The 15,253-nt window shown below is 42.6% G+C and overlaps 1 protein-coding gene across 1 annotated transcript in view; it reads right to left on the reverse strand.

Moving 5' to 3' along the window:
* The window catches only part of ROCK2 (Rho associated coiled-coil containing protein kinase 2), a 129,895-nt gene that overhangs the window by 25,818 nt on the left and 88,824 nt on the right, over positions 1 to 15,253 (reverse strand). The window contains exons 6-8 of the mRNA XM_034766905.1: positions 8,513 to 8,657; positions 2,586 to 2,724; positions 638 to 729 (exon numbers count right to left, since the gene is read on the reverse strand). Of these exons, the coding sequence (XP_034622796.1) occupies positions 638 to 729; positions 2,586 to 2,724; positions 8,513 to 8,657 (376 nt within the window). The remainder of the gene's footprint in view (positions 1 to 637; positions 730 to 2,585; positions 2,725 to 8,512; positions 8,658 to 15,253) is intronic.

Here is a 15,253-nt window from a genome sequence, read left to right on the forward strand (position 1 = left end):
AAAGAAAATAATAAAAAAAATCAGTTTGCTGAGGCAGGCAGTTTTTACTGCACAAAACATACACTTTCTAAATCATCCAGATTTAGGTTAGATATTTAATCCCAATTTTAGCTTAATTATATTAAGAAGCTTCAATAAATGCGTCTGATTACAGAAGTTTTGACCAAATGGTAAACTAAAACAGCTACATTTTTGCCAGGGGCAATCAAGTTCTATGAACTTAAACTATTCTAAGTGGTAGGTTAGACTGTACTCATACAAACTTATACAACTTCAGGAGGTAAGCAAGTTGGGAAAGTACAACTGACTATGTAGTCATTTGTTAAAATAATAAAAAATCATCAAACTCTGTTGTTCAAACAAATGCTCTCTCTATATATTTACAGGATGGCAAAAAGAGAAAATGGGGTATTTATGAACCCATATTGACATATCTTTTACGATAAACAAGAACAATAGTAAGAAAAACAGCTTGAGTCACAAGACCTCTTGAGACACAAAAAATTACTTCACATAACAGTTTAGTACAGTAAGTAATATTTTAAGTGTTTTACATTTTTATTCCACACTGTTAATCAATAGTAGCTGTTTATGCAAATATTGAACACGTTAAAAATATAAATTACAGTTCACTTACTCTCTCGAATGTTATCCCAGTTCCATTGATCGCTCTTAAAGAAAGGGTGCTGTTTAATTTCTTCTACCCCATTTCTCCCAAGTCGCACCTCCCTAAACATAGCAATTAACCCAATTTCACATTAGAAAAATCAGTACTCCATTTATGTTAAGTAACTTGTGACTTGCACTTAAGTGCACAGAGACTTTAACAAAATTAAGGTTCAAAGAGATATGGGCAGTCAATGTAATTCAGGGTAACTTTGATTAAAATCAACTCATCTGTCGTTTCTCATATTAAAAATGCTCCCAGTTTCTTAGCAGGCACTCTCTCTGCACGTAGTAAAATGGCTAGAATTCTGAATCTGCCACGTGTGGAGTAAAACATTTTTCCATCTAGATTTTGTGTAGAAAGGGAGCACACAGGCACAAGTTTTAAATAAAAAAAAATTAACTGCAAACTTAGAAAGTCTGCCAAACCACATGACAAACCTTAGGACGCAAATGAAGGGAAGTCTGGCTTAGTACACAGAAGGGTTATTCAAAATCCCAGTGAAATAAATATTTCAAAACTTCTATCCTCCTCCCCTAAAAAATAACCCTTACATGCCTTTTGCTTACTTTTACAATAAAGTCACCATGTGGCAAGTTTTAGAAGGGACAACAAACTTATTCTTTATATAAGACTATCTTTTAAGATAGCTCCCAGAACATAAAAACAACTTATGGACTTGAACAGATAGGTCACATGATAGATGTTCATTCCTTCTTGCTACTTTAAGTGCTTCAGTAGTGATGTATACAGAAAGAGGGCATCTGGTTTAAATAAATCCCCCAAGCACACATTTAATATAAACAGGAAGATGTACACACGTGGGGGAAGTACTCCTGGACACTTTTATATTATTAAACTCTTCTAATATATCTCCTCTCCACCTTTCAGTCATCCTAGGTCTTGAACAAGACAAATCCCTACTAAAGCAGCTCTTTCATGAATGGTATTTCTTTAGTTGCATGCAGTCTTGCTCAACAGATCACATAGTCCCTTTTTGAAATACAGAACTAGTACATACCACCAGATACATATTTCTTTATTTAAGTTTTTTTAGTTTTTTTTTTTTTTTTAAATCAATCATTCTACACAGTCAGTTACTGGGCTAGATTCTCCACTGTGGCCAAACTCTGTTCAGCACTAGGGAGTATGAGGGCACCAGGGAATTAGTTATCCTTCCGATTCTGTACTGTGTAGCTCTTGTGCCCGTTACAGCATCTCCTAGACTGTCCTAGTGCATGGCATTGGAGGATGAGCATAACAAAGCACAGGTGAGAGGGAGGTGGAGGTGGCTGGGGGGCAAGAACAAGCTACATCAGCTTAATACCAATGAGGAGTTCTACTACACAAGAAGCGATCTCATCTAGCAGTTTACATCCAGAATCATTCCCCTTTCTGGGGAATTAGCTATACTTGTAAATTCTTACCTCAAAAAAAGCATATGAATATCTTCTAAGAAAACTGGAATAACTCTCTGCATAAAATTCTCTATTTGTGATAATGTATTTTTTTCATTATTATTTACTGAGCGTTGATGACATGCTCGGCGCTTAATGAATGCAAGACAAGTTGGTCCCTGCTTCAAGGAACTCACAATGTATTTCAAACATTGTTATTGTATTTTGGATCTTGTTTGCAAGGCACTAGGAAATTTGCGGCAATTTTGAATTCTTAGGAAGAGTGTAGACAATGTAGTTATTGCCAGAAGTACTCATAAAAACACTAGTTTTAGTTAAACATAACACAGAGCTTGCAAAGCAGCCAGCCACTAGAAAGCAGGAGATAATGTTAATTTCTCACAAAATGAGAATGATTTAGATAGCACAATTAAGGAGAAGGAATCCATTGTTCTAGGATACCGTAAGTGTGTTTGCACCCACTATAAGAGAGATTGTACAAATGTAGTAGGCACACCTACCTGTCAGTTAAAAAGTCACAGATGAGGTTCTTTGCATGCTTAGAGATTTCCACATCATCTGGGAAACTTAATGAATTCTTGTGATCCATGATTTTACTATATGTCCCTACCAAGGAGTCTGCATAAAATGGAGTGTCCCCTAAAATAAAACATGCATAAATGTTAAGATTTTAAATTTAAAATTTAAGTATTTTAAGATAAACAGAGAAAGAGGAAAGCAGACCTATAAATTATAAAGTTCAGGCTTATTCTGAAAAATGGCTCTATAAAAATGGGATTGGTTGATCTATGTTCACTGTATTTTTTTTTTTTTTTTTTTTTTTTAAACCACATGTACTCTGTTTAGGGTGAAAAAAGTTTTCATTGTAAATACCCGCACTACAAACTAAGCCTATACCCAGGGGAATCAAGCTAGGATATTTCCACCATCATTACTGAAGTTTCCACACATGAAAACAGATCTATCATACTCATACAGTGTCTTTCAATTATGCCCTCAGTGACACCTTTGTAAATCCACTAATTTCAAGGGGCTTGGATACAAGTAATTGATTGGAACCATTAACCGCTTCGGTTGATACATGTTATGGAATCGAATTCAGAATTAACTCTTAGTGGGATCAGTTCTGCACTTCTAAGAAGAACAAACAGCAATCAAAATGTATTTGTCACCAAAGTGATCAGCTAACACTCGGAATATGCAAAAAGAACAGATCCATTGACCAACAAGCGGCCATTTTTACATAATTCTCTTTCAGAGTTGAAACACACTTTAATGAAAAAGAAACCTGAAGAATATATTTAGTGACCAAGTTACCTATTTTGTCCATCAGGAGAAAAACATTCAGCAGGAAAAAAAAAGCATTCTGGTTATCAGCAATTAGAACATTTTCACCATGTGGAAAGTTTATTAGTCTCTACAAATTAATACACAGAAGTCATTTTGCTCTTGAGGAGGATATAAAAGAGAAGAACCAACACAAGTAGGCTTCAAGAAAGAGAACAAGTTAGCATGTACATTAGTGTCAATTAAACTCTCAGACTCTGCTGTGACCTCCCAACTAGTCCTAGTTTGGTTCCTACAGAAATCATCTATCAGATGCACAAATTCCATGGTCTACCAATGTTCCCTCCTTCTTCACCCTAAAAGGGTCGCTCTCCACTTTTCTCTTCAGCACCATCATAAAAGGCTCCTATCAAGGCCATTCATCACCAGCCTAGTATCCCCTCAACTAAGGCAAACCCTCTCTTGGCAGCCCAGTTCTCTGCTTTCCAACTAGTACTTCAGCTTTGCATCTAATGTACAATAAAATGTAGTACAATTTCATTTGGTGTAGCACAGGGGTCGGCAACCTTTCAGAAGTGGTGTGCTGAGTCTGCATTTATTCACTCTAATTTAAGGTTTCACGTGCCAGTAATACATTTTAACATTTTTAGAAGGTCTCTTTCTATAAGTCTATAATATATAAATAAACTATTGTTGTATGTAAAGTAAATAAGATTTTTAAAATGTTTAAGAAGCTTCATTTAAAATTAAATTAAAATGCAGAGCCCCCTGGACCAGGACCCGGGCAGCGTGAGTGCCACTGAAAATCAATTCGCGTGCCGCCTTCGGCACGCGTGCCATCGGTTGCCTACCCCTGGTGTAGCACCTTTCATATAAACTGTATCCCAAAATGCTCTACAGCCTTATTTTTAATATATATTAAAATTGATGAACTATTGAGAAGTGAAGCCAAGAGAGAACAGGTATTTTCAGCTAAAATTTGAAATAAGGAAATCAACAAGGCCAGGAGATTCAACAGCTGTTCCTGATTGCAAGAGCTGCAAAGGATTGTGTTAAAAAAAAAAAAAAAAGTGTCCAGAGTTATATTAGCAGAAGGAATGGAAGGCAACAGAAAGAAGGATTGTTTGACAAACTGAAGCGAGTCTGCCGCAGTGTTCCCTCTAATTTTTCTCACCCATGGGCAGAATGAATTTTGTTATGTGCACCAATATGGAGGTGATGTGTGACATGTCACCTTCATATTGGTGCACATAACAAAATTCATGTGGTGGGAGTGGGGCAGAGGGGTTTGGCGTGTGGGAGGGGGCTCACAATCTGCTTCTTTCTCAATTTTCCTCTTCCACTCGAATCCTCATTCAAACCTGTATTGGTCTCGGACAGAAGGGTGAGGTCCCAGAGGACTGGAGAAGGGCAAACATAGTACCTATGTTCTCTGTAAGAAAGAGAATTGTATCCAGATGCTTAATACAATTAATATTAACAAGGGGGGAGGGGCACAAACCATAGGGAAATGAAAAGTTAAAGAATATTTAGATAAGTCAGATATATTCAGGTGGGCAGACTTTAATAAAATTCACACTAAGATGCTTAAGTCTTAAAGTAATAGCTGAAGCAATCCCGGAACCATCAGTGATTGTCTTAGAGCGCTCATAGGGTAGGTCTACACTGCAATTAGACACTTGCAGCTGGCCCTCGTCAGTTGACTCGGGCTCCCGGGACTTGGACTGTGGGTCTGTTTAATTGTGGTGTAGACGTTCTGGCTTGAGCTACAGCCTGAGCTCTGGGATCCTCCAACCTCGCAAGGCCCTAGACTCTGGGTTCCAGCCCAAACCCAGATGTCTACACCGAAATTAAACAGCCCCGCAAGCCACAGTCAGCTGGCACGGGCCAGCTGCATGTTTTCAATTGCAGTGGAGACATAACCATAGAGGAAGGTGTCGCAGCCCTATGCTCTGTCATGGTGTCTGGATGGCCAATTGTCGGTCAGAAGGTCACATCGGTGTCGTGTGCATCACCTTGGTGTCGTGTGCAACACATTGGGGCCGTGTGACCATTCTCGAACCTTCCGCCTGGTCAATTGTGGGTCACATTGGTACCGTGTGCTACGATTCCAGCGTGCTGTGTGCATAAGCTTAGCGTGCCGGGTGCAGTGTCTGTGTGCATAGAGGGCACCAGCTCGGAGCCTGGTTGGTGTAGGAGCGGGGAACCAATTAGATGCTAGCACGTGCAAGGGTCTTCGAACAAAACTATGTCACTGGCCTAAATCAGCAGGAGTGTCCGCGTGTTAGCTGGAAGGCCTGATCACCCTTTCAGCCAGGATCTCCTCCGGATTTAGCCGGCTCGTGTTGTGTCATCTCGGGTTACATATCATCATGTCCCTGGTGTCTGTACTGCTGGTCAGCTGCGCCTGGAGTGTGGTATGTACATATTAATTTTTGTAGATATTCTGTTTGTTAGGCCTTTTTTCTTTATTACTTGATACCCAATCTCATGTGTAGCGTATAGAGGACGAATTGTTACAGTTTACTCAGTTTTGTATGTTTGTTCTGGTTTGTCAGTGAATAGTTGGTTGTAAATTATCTGACTCTTTGCTGTTAAGTGTACATAGACTGTTTTATATTACTGCTCTGGTGATATTTTTGGTTGGTTACTTGTTCCTATTTCAATTGAATTTGTACTGTTAGTTGGTAAAGGTGCTCCTCCCCAGCCCAAGTTGTGATTTATCCCCCATTAATAAACGGCCACCTGTTTTGAATTACAATCTGCCTCTTTCTCAATTTTCCTCTTCCACTCGAATCCTCATTCAAACCTGTATTGGTCTCGGACAGAAGGGTGAGGTCCCAGAGAACTGGAGAAGGGCAAACATAGTACCTATCTTCAAAAAGGAGAACAAAGAGGACCCAGGTAATAATAGACCAGTCAGACTAACTATGATACCTGGAAAGATACTGGAGCAAATTATTAAACAATTTATAAGCACCTAGAGGATAATAAAGTGATAAGTATTAGCCAACATGGATTTGTCAAAAACAAATCACACCAACCCAACCTAGTTTCCTTCTTTGATAGGGCTAGTGGACGGAGGGGATTTTAGTAAAGCTTTTGACACCATCCCAAATTACAGTCTTTTAAGCAAACTAGGAAAATGTGGTCTAGATCAAATTGTTGAAAGGTGGGTGCACAACTGGTTGAAAGACCAAGATATCAGTGGTTTCCTGTCACACTGGGAGGACTTATCTAGTGGGGTCCTCCGGGTGTTTCCTGGTCTAGTACTATTCAATAGTTTCATTAATGAATTGGAGAAAGGACTGAAGAGGATGCTTATAAAATCTGCAGAAGACACCATGCTAGGAGGGGTTGCAAGCACTTTTGAATTCTAATCCTATCCTCCAAACAATCTGGATAAATTGGATAATTGGTCTGAAACCAACAAGATGAAATTCAATAAAGACAATTCAAAGTACTACACTTAGAAAGGAATAATCAAATGCACAAATACAAAATAGGAAATAATTGGCTAGGCAGTTGTACTGCAGAAAAAGATCTCAGGGTTATAGTGGATCACAAATTGAATACAAGTCAACAATGTGATGCAGCTGTAAAAAGAAGGCTAATGTCATTCTGGGATGCATTAACAGGAGTATCATACGGAAGACATGGGAGGTAACTGTCCTGCTCTACTCAGCACAGATGATGCCTCAGACTGACTACTGTGTCCAGTTTTGGGTGCCACACAAAGAAGGATTTGGACAAATTCGAGAGTGTCCAGAGGAGAGCAGCAAAAATGATAAAAGGTTTATAAAACCTGACTTATGAGGAAAGGGTAAAAAAAACGGGCATGTTTTCTTCTTCAGAAAATAAGACTGAGGAATCTGATAACAGTCTTCAAATACGTTATGGGCTGTTATATAAAGGATGGTGATCAACTGTTCTCCACGTCCACTGAAGGTAGGACAAGAAGTAATCAGATTAATCTGCAGCAAGGGAGATTTAGGTTACATATTAGGAAAAACTCTCTCACTATCAGGGTGGTTAAGTACTAAAATAGGTTACCAAGAGATGTTGTTGAAACTCAGTCATTAGAGGATTTTAATAACAGGTTAGACAAATGCCTGTCATGGATGGTCTAGGTAAACTTGGTCCTGCCTCTAGGCAGGGAGAATTTTGAGGTCCCTTTCAACCCTATATTTCTATGGTTCCAAGAGACACGCTGAGACAAACAGGAAAGAAGCAAAGAAGAGAAAAGCATGCAGAAGAGAAGGAAATGAGGTTGAGGAATAAAAGGGGGAAAAAAATTAACAGAGATGGAGAAACGTGGTAATTAGAAGCATCACAAACAAGATGGGCCATAGGAGAGGAAAATATATACAAACCATGAAGTATCATTAATTCTCCCAAATGAAACCCCAGATTATAGAAAAAACTGAGCTAGTGAGCCCCTCAACGATAAAAACTCAGACTCTCAAAATACTGGTGTTCCCCACATTTCATTTGATAATGTACTGGAGGAGAAAAAAGAGGTCCCAACCACAAAATAGAAATGAAAATGACATTCTGTCATGGCACTACAGGACAGACTTAACACCTTAACTATTAAAGTACATTGATTAAATTGTTCCCGGGATGCAACTTACTAATTAGCCTTCATAAGTCAATTTCTCTTCATCCTCAGAGGAACTAATGTTTCAATGACTGCAGACTTGGGAGGAGCTTTCCTGCCCCCAGAACCTTAAAAACATATCTGTTCCTGCAGTGTTCCCAGAACATGCTGGTATGGATAGTGAGTAACCATGCTCAGTTCCAAACTCCTCACCAGTGCTCTGATATTAGACTACAAGGTTGGTTTACAACCTTGGATGGCTAGGATCCTCTATAATGGCTCTAATATTCAAATACATTACATGCCCTAATGGTCCAGTGCTTTACAATGGAAAATCCTGATTGGAGAGTACCAGAATTAGCCAAAAGCAGAAGCAATCACAGGCTGAACTGTCTTGATGCACCCATATGTCTTACTTGTTGCTATATAAGGATAATTGAATCATAAAAGCTCTTGAATAGAAGTTTCCGAGAGAGAGAGAGAGAGAGAGAGAGAGAGAGAGAGAGAGAGCGTGAATTAATGAATTAAATTATTACTCACCAACAAGCATCTCAAAGAGAAAAACTCCTACAGACCACCAATCGCACTCCCGTCCATAGCAGCCATCACCTCCTTGTGACTTCAAGACTTCAGGCGATATGTAGTCAGGTGTTCCAACAGCTGTATCACAGCGCACCATACCAGTCTACGTAATTGCAAAAAATTGCAAGTAATAATCCATTTAATTGAAACAATACAATAAACAGAGTGCTTCACCAAAATTAAAATTAACTCATTTATGTTATTTTGAGAAAAACATGTCCCAAAGTAAGTAGTTTGGGAAACATTTAAGGCCTTCAAAAGTTCCTATTCCAGAAGTGCTTTCTGACAAAATGACTATTCCTGGTAACTCCTATTATTTCTTTTTTAAAGCATATCTTTCAAGATTGAAAAAAAAAATTAAAAAGGAAATGTGACTTAGCCTAGGTTCCACCAGTATTAACAAAGCTGAGCGTGCATACTATGGGATCAGGCCCACTGAAGTCGATGACTCAAATGACTTCAATGTGCTTTGGATTAGGCCCTAGAAGAGCAGACCAATACAGACACAACTTTTTTTTGGTTAGGCACTAAGTCCAGCTGGGGGCTGAGTTTTTTGGTCTTGTTTTGTTTTTATTTTAATGTTTGAGACCAATATAAATTAAAGGAAAAGCTATTTTGGAAGAATGGGAAGGGTAAGCTCTACAAGAAAATACAATTTTTAAAGCCAAGCACAGGTTTTATCCCTAAAAACACTTGCTAGTACCTCATTAATTTGGCAACATAAAGGCCCTGACTATCCATACTTCTTGCTCTTAGCTGATCAATCAATAAAAGTAGAGTCAATGTCAGGTCTGCTAGCACACTGGTTCAAAGTGATACGAGTTCAACTTCCCTAAATTCAAGCTTCAACTAGGTTTATTCCAGTGACTCCAGATTTGCTGAGGCCTGCCAAGCTCCCTGCCCCCCTCGAGTTATTTTATTCTTCGAGTGCTTGTTCATGTCGAATCCAGTCAGGTGACTTCCAAGCTCTACCCCGGAGGTGGAGTTGGCGTTAAGGAATTGGATAATGCTGGATAGTGCTGATTGGAGCACCGCTCTGCCGAAAGCTGCATCATCTCTAGTGTGCCGTGTGATGGCATAGTGAGAGATGAACGTATGTACTGAGGACCAAGTAGCTGCCCTACAGATTTCCTGTATCGGGACTTGGGCCAGGAACGTGGCTGAGGACGCCTGTGCCCTTGTGGAATGAGCCTCCACTCCAGACGTCTATACCACTCATCCTGGAGTACCTTCTGCACTTCAACCAACAAAGCCTGGCAGCGTCATCCAGCAAGGTACACTGCTGCTATCTCGGCCTTCCATCCAGGCACGTCTGGATGCTCCATATTCGCTAACGCTATGGTAGAATGTTTCCTTAAGGGACTGGAATGGATATATCCTTGGGTTAGACAGTCTCTTCCAGCACGGGACATTAACTTGATCCTCTCCAGATTAATGGGATCCCCAATTTGAACCGCTGGTGACTTGCTCCCTTCTCTACTTGTCATGGAAGGTAGTCTTCCTGGTCACCATCACATCAGCCAGGAGAGTATCTGAGTTAAAGGCCCTTACCTCTGATCTATCCTACATGTTCTTCCACAAGGACAAGGTACAACTCAGACCTCACACGGCCTTTCTCCCTAAGGTAGTGTCACAATTCCATAGTAATGAAGACATTTTTCTACCTGTCTTCTATCCCAAGCCCCACAACAGTACCCAAAAGCAAAGGCTGCAGACAAAACCAGGAGCTCTTTAAAAAATAAACGTGGCATAAAAAATGGTTACTGACCTTCTGTAACTGTTGCTCTTCAAGATGTGATGCTTACGTCCATTCCACATGAGGTGTGTGCACGCTGCGTGCACCATTGCTGGAAATTTTTCCCTCAGTGGTATCCATTGGGTCAGCTCCAGCGCCTTCTGGTGCCGCACGCTTATGAGCCAGTATAAGGGGCGCCGCCAACTCCACACCTTCTCAGTTTCTTCTTGCCAGTTAACTCTGACAGACGGGTAGGAGGATGGATGATGCAATGAATATGAGCAATACATCTCAAAGAACAATAGTTACGGAAGGTCAGTAACCATTTTCTCTTCTTTGAGTGCCTGTTCACGTCCGTTCCACGTTTGGTGGCTCACGAGCAGTACCCAAGGCAGTGGGCTCGGAGTTCATGCAGAAGAGGACTGCAACTCTGCTCTCCTGAACCTCACGTCCTCACGAGACTGTTGGGTGATGGCGTTGTGGGATGAGAAGGTATGCATTGATGACCAGGTTGCAGCCCTGCAGATGGATTGGATTGCTTTCAGCAATCGCAAATACAGGAGGTTATCCAGGATGATATTTTCTGGACTGAAACTGGTAGGCCTTTCATCCTCTCTGTGATTGCCACAAAAGAATTGTGTGAATCTGTGGAACAGTTTAGTCCTCTCAAGGTAGAAGGCGAGGAGATGCCTAACATCCAATGAGTGAAGCCACTGATCTTCTGAATTCTTGTGAGGCTTCGCGAAGAAGACTGGCAGTAAAATGGCCTGGTTGCTATGGAACAGCAAAACTTGGGCAGGAAGGCTGAATGGGAGTGCACCTGGACCTTGTTCTTGAAGAACAAGGTGTACGGTGGTTTTAATGTCAGGGCCCTGATTTCAAGAGACCCATCTGGCTGAGGTAAACACTACCAGGAAGGTGACCTTCCAGGAGAGAAGCAACAGAAAGCACAATGCTAGAGGCTCAAAGGGAGGGCCCGTGAGTTTTGATAGGATCAGGTTTAAATCCCATGGGGGGGGGGGGGGGATAAATTTGCAATCCTGAGGGTAAAGTCTCTCCAATTCCTTAAGAAAAAGAACAGTCATCTCGTGAGAAAAAAATGACTTACCGCCCACTAGCGGGTAGAAAGTTGAAATTGCTGCTTGATGCACCTTGACAGATGTGAAGGCTAGACCTTGTTGTTTTAGATGGAGAAAGTAATCCAGAACACACTGAAGGGAAGACCGAGTCGGAGAGAGGCCCCATTTGGGATGACCATATTGAGAAATGCTTCCATTTCGTGAGGTAGGTATCCCTAGTGGACGACTTCCTACTACGCAGAAGGACCTGTCGAACTTGTTCTGAACAGGCTTGTTCCATCGGGTTCAGCCATATAACTTCCATGCAGTCAAGTGAAGGGACCCGAAGTTCAGGTGGAGCACATGGCTGATCTTGTGAGATCAGGTCCAGACAGAGTGGGAGCAGTAGCGGGGGTACTAATCTATGAGCTGAGGGGTGAAAACATTATCTGATAAGTCTAGCAGTGTGCCAAATCAGTGTTCGTGAGGCCATGCCAGGGCTATAAGAATAACTCTCACCATGTCTCGCTTGATTTTCAGAAGCACCTTGTGAATCAGAGGAACTGGTAGAAATGCGTAGAATAAGAGCTCTGTCCATGGAAGGAGGAAGGCATGGGAGCCCAGACTGTGCCCAATGCAGTGAGCAAAACTGATGGCATTTCCAGTTCTGCTTGGCTGCAAACTGGTCAACCTAGAGAGATTTCCCACTTTTGAAAGATGAACCAGATGACCCCTGGGTGAAGGGACCACTCATGGTGAGAGGAGAAATATCTGCTGAGGTAGTCTGCCAGGGCATTCTGGGCTTCCAGAAGATGAGAAGCCTTGAGGTGGATGGAGTCCTTCATGCAGAAGTCCCATAGACAGATGTCCTCCTGACACAAGGCAGAGGAGCATGCTCCTTCCTGCTTACTGATGGAGAACATGGCTATGGTGCTGTCAGTACCTGCACTACCTTGCCTGCGATCTGGGGAAGGAACACTTGGCAAGCCAAGCAGACAGCTCTGAGCTTCCAGACATTTATGTGCAAGGAGAGTTCTTACTGGGACCACAGGCCCTGAGTTAATCAAGGTGGGCTCCCCAACCTAGGTCTGAAGTGTCTGAAACTAGGGACACTGATGGCTGGAGGGTGACAAAGGGAACATCCGCCATTACCATCCGGGGGTCCTTCCACAAGTCAAGGGAGGCAAGGACTGGGGCTCGACAGCAAACACAGAGTCCAAGTAGTGACTGTTCAGAGAGTACACTGAAGCTAACCACGTCTGCAGAGGCCTGAGGCACAGCCTTGCGTGCCATAGCCTGTAAGTGTACGCGGCCATGTGTCCCAGTAGCTTGAGGAAAACCCAAGCTATTGTGATCAGTTAAGCCATGACCTTGGATATCAGGTCCGACAAAGTCTAGAATCACATCCTTGGAAGGAAGGCTCGGGCCTGAGTTTATCGTGGCAGTGCTCGACTCAACTCTATTCTCTGTACTGGAATGAGTCTATTTCTGTTGACAACAGGCCCAGTGCTTGGAAGGTGGCTTGGACCAGGCTGATGCTTTTCTTTACTTCAGCCTCTGAATGACCCTTGATCAGCCAGTTATTGAGATATGGGTAGACTTGAACGCCTCGCCTTCTGAGAAAGGTAGCTACCAACGCCATGCCTTTCGTAAAAACCCAGGAGGCTGAGGACTGGCCAAAAGGGAAAATGGTGAATTGGTAAGGAGTCTGGTTTATAATAAATCTGACAAATCTTCTGTGGCCATGGAAGATAGAAATGTGAAAATAAGCGTCCTTCAAGTTGAGGGCCCCTGGATCCAGGGAGGGAATGATTGAGGCCAGGGAGACCATGCGGAACCTTAGTTTCTTGAGATAATTGTTGAGGCGATGCAGGTCCAGGATGGGGGAAAAGCCCCCCTGGGCCTTTGGGATTAGGAAATATCGTGAGTAAAACATTTTCCCTCTCAATTTTTGAGGTACCTCTTTCCACAGCCCCCACCGGTAAGAGGATCTGCAGCTCCTGGAGCAGGAGTTGCTTGTGAGAAGGGTCACTGAAGAGGGACAGGGATGAGGGGTGGGAGAGAGGAGTGGATGAAAACTGCAGGGTATAACCATACACCACTGTACTTAGAACCCAGTGGCCTGATGTGATGTGGGACCACGCCGAACTGAAGTGGGATCAGTCCAAAAACACAGGAGGAGCAAGGATCCGAGGCGGAAACTGGTATAGAGCCCTTGGGCACACCTTTTAAAAGCCTGCTTGGGTCCACCAGAGTAGCTATGCAATCCTGGCAGTGAGGTTGAGGTGGATGGGAGCAACTGATGGCGCTTGTAACCTCTGCTCTTTCTTTTGTACAGGTCCTGTCTCAGTGGTGGAGCCGAGAAGTGGGCTGGCTGTTGAAGCCATACCTCTCCAAAGTGGGAGGAAGAAAAGATGGGGTCTGCCACAGGGCTCTGACCAGACCCATTACCACCTTGTTAATGGGTAGGGCCGCCTTAAATGGTGCTGCTGCATCTAGAAAGTCAATGAGGCTGAGAGAGAATTCCTAGAGCTCCTCAATCTCTATCCCCAGGTTAGCTGCTACCCGCTTCAGAAACTCCTGATGGGCTCTAAAGTCACCTTGCAGCAGTGAGCCACTCGGTCCCGAGATGTCCTCATCTGGGGAGGAGGAGGAGGAAGAAGAAGAGGCCTCTACTGGAAGGTCAGGGCTGTTTTCTCATCTTCAGTTTTAATTACCTCCATGTGGCCCACGTCTTGTGCATCAGTACTGGGAGTTGGTGTCCAGTGCCGAGAGGAGTGAAGCGGGATCCCGCCCCTCAGAAGCAACTGAGTATGACAGGTGAGAAGATGGACATGGTATGGAGGGAAACCCCCATGGACTTCTGAATGGCCATTGCATAGGCCATTGTCCACCTGGCCAGGTATTGGTGGGGAGACCTGCACTGAGGTCCAGAAGCACATAGGGCAGGTACCAGTGGTGGCACTTGCGCTGGGTGTAGGGCTCCACCTAAGACTCAGACAATGAGTCCTCCCAAGGTGACCAAGGGGAGTGGTACTCCTCACTTCCGCCATCTGGTACTGAAGGTCCAGAGACCAGTGGCTGAAGCAAGAGGAGTTATTCCAGTAACCATCAGGGGCGGTAAGAAGGAACTGAGTGCATGTGAGGCCAGTGGCGTCCCGTATACCACTACACAGAGGGTGCTAGAGTCAACCTGACGGATATCTCTGAGGGAAAAATCTCCAGCAATAGTCCATGCTGTGCGCACGCACCTAACATGGTATGGGTATGAGCAAGCACTTGAAGAAAAACAAGTTAAGAGTTCATACTAAGCAGATCAAATACTATTTTTACCTTATTTCAATTAAAAGTAAAACGAGGCCCATTATCACATTAAGTTTAGTCTCAAACAACTAAACAAATTTGGCTTACTGCAAGCAAAGTGTCAGTCAGGGTTCTGAATATCTATACAGGGAAAGGATCAGAGAATCTGTTCAGAGAATGGGAACCTGGAAAGCCTTATAGAATTTGTACAATGAAAGATGCAAAGCCCGAAGGCATAAGCCACCTAATATGTAGCCTAATAATATCAGTACAGATTGGACAACCCTATCAGACATTTACTGCTACACGGTTCCATTATATTTATTTATTTATTTATTTGGATATAACATTTAAAAGGACACTTATTCAAAAGCACCCTGAAAATAATTAGACTTACAGTAACAACCTGGTAACATATATAACTAATATAAAAATAAATTAACTCTGCCAGTCAGCAGCCTTACATAATCAAAGTAAGTGTATGTAAGCCATGGCGGTCCCAGGATATTAGAGAGACAAGGTGGGTGAGGTAATATCTTTTAGTGGACCAACTGCTGAAGTTGGTCCATTAAAAGATGTTACCTCCGCCATCTTGTCTCCCAA

Source organism: Trachemys scripta, chromosome 3 (assembly GCF_013100865.1).
Source record: "Trachemys scripta elegans isolate TJP31775 chromosome 3, CAS_Tse_1.0, whole genome shotgun sequence".
Lineage (NCBI taxonomy): Eukaryota > Metazoa > Chordata > Testudines > Emydidae > Trachemys > Trachemys scripta.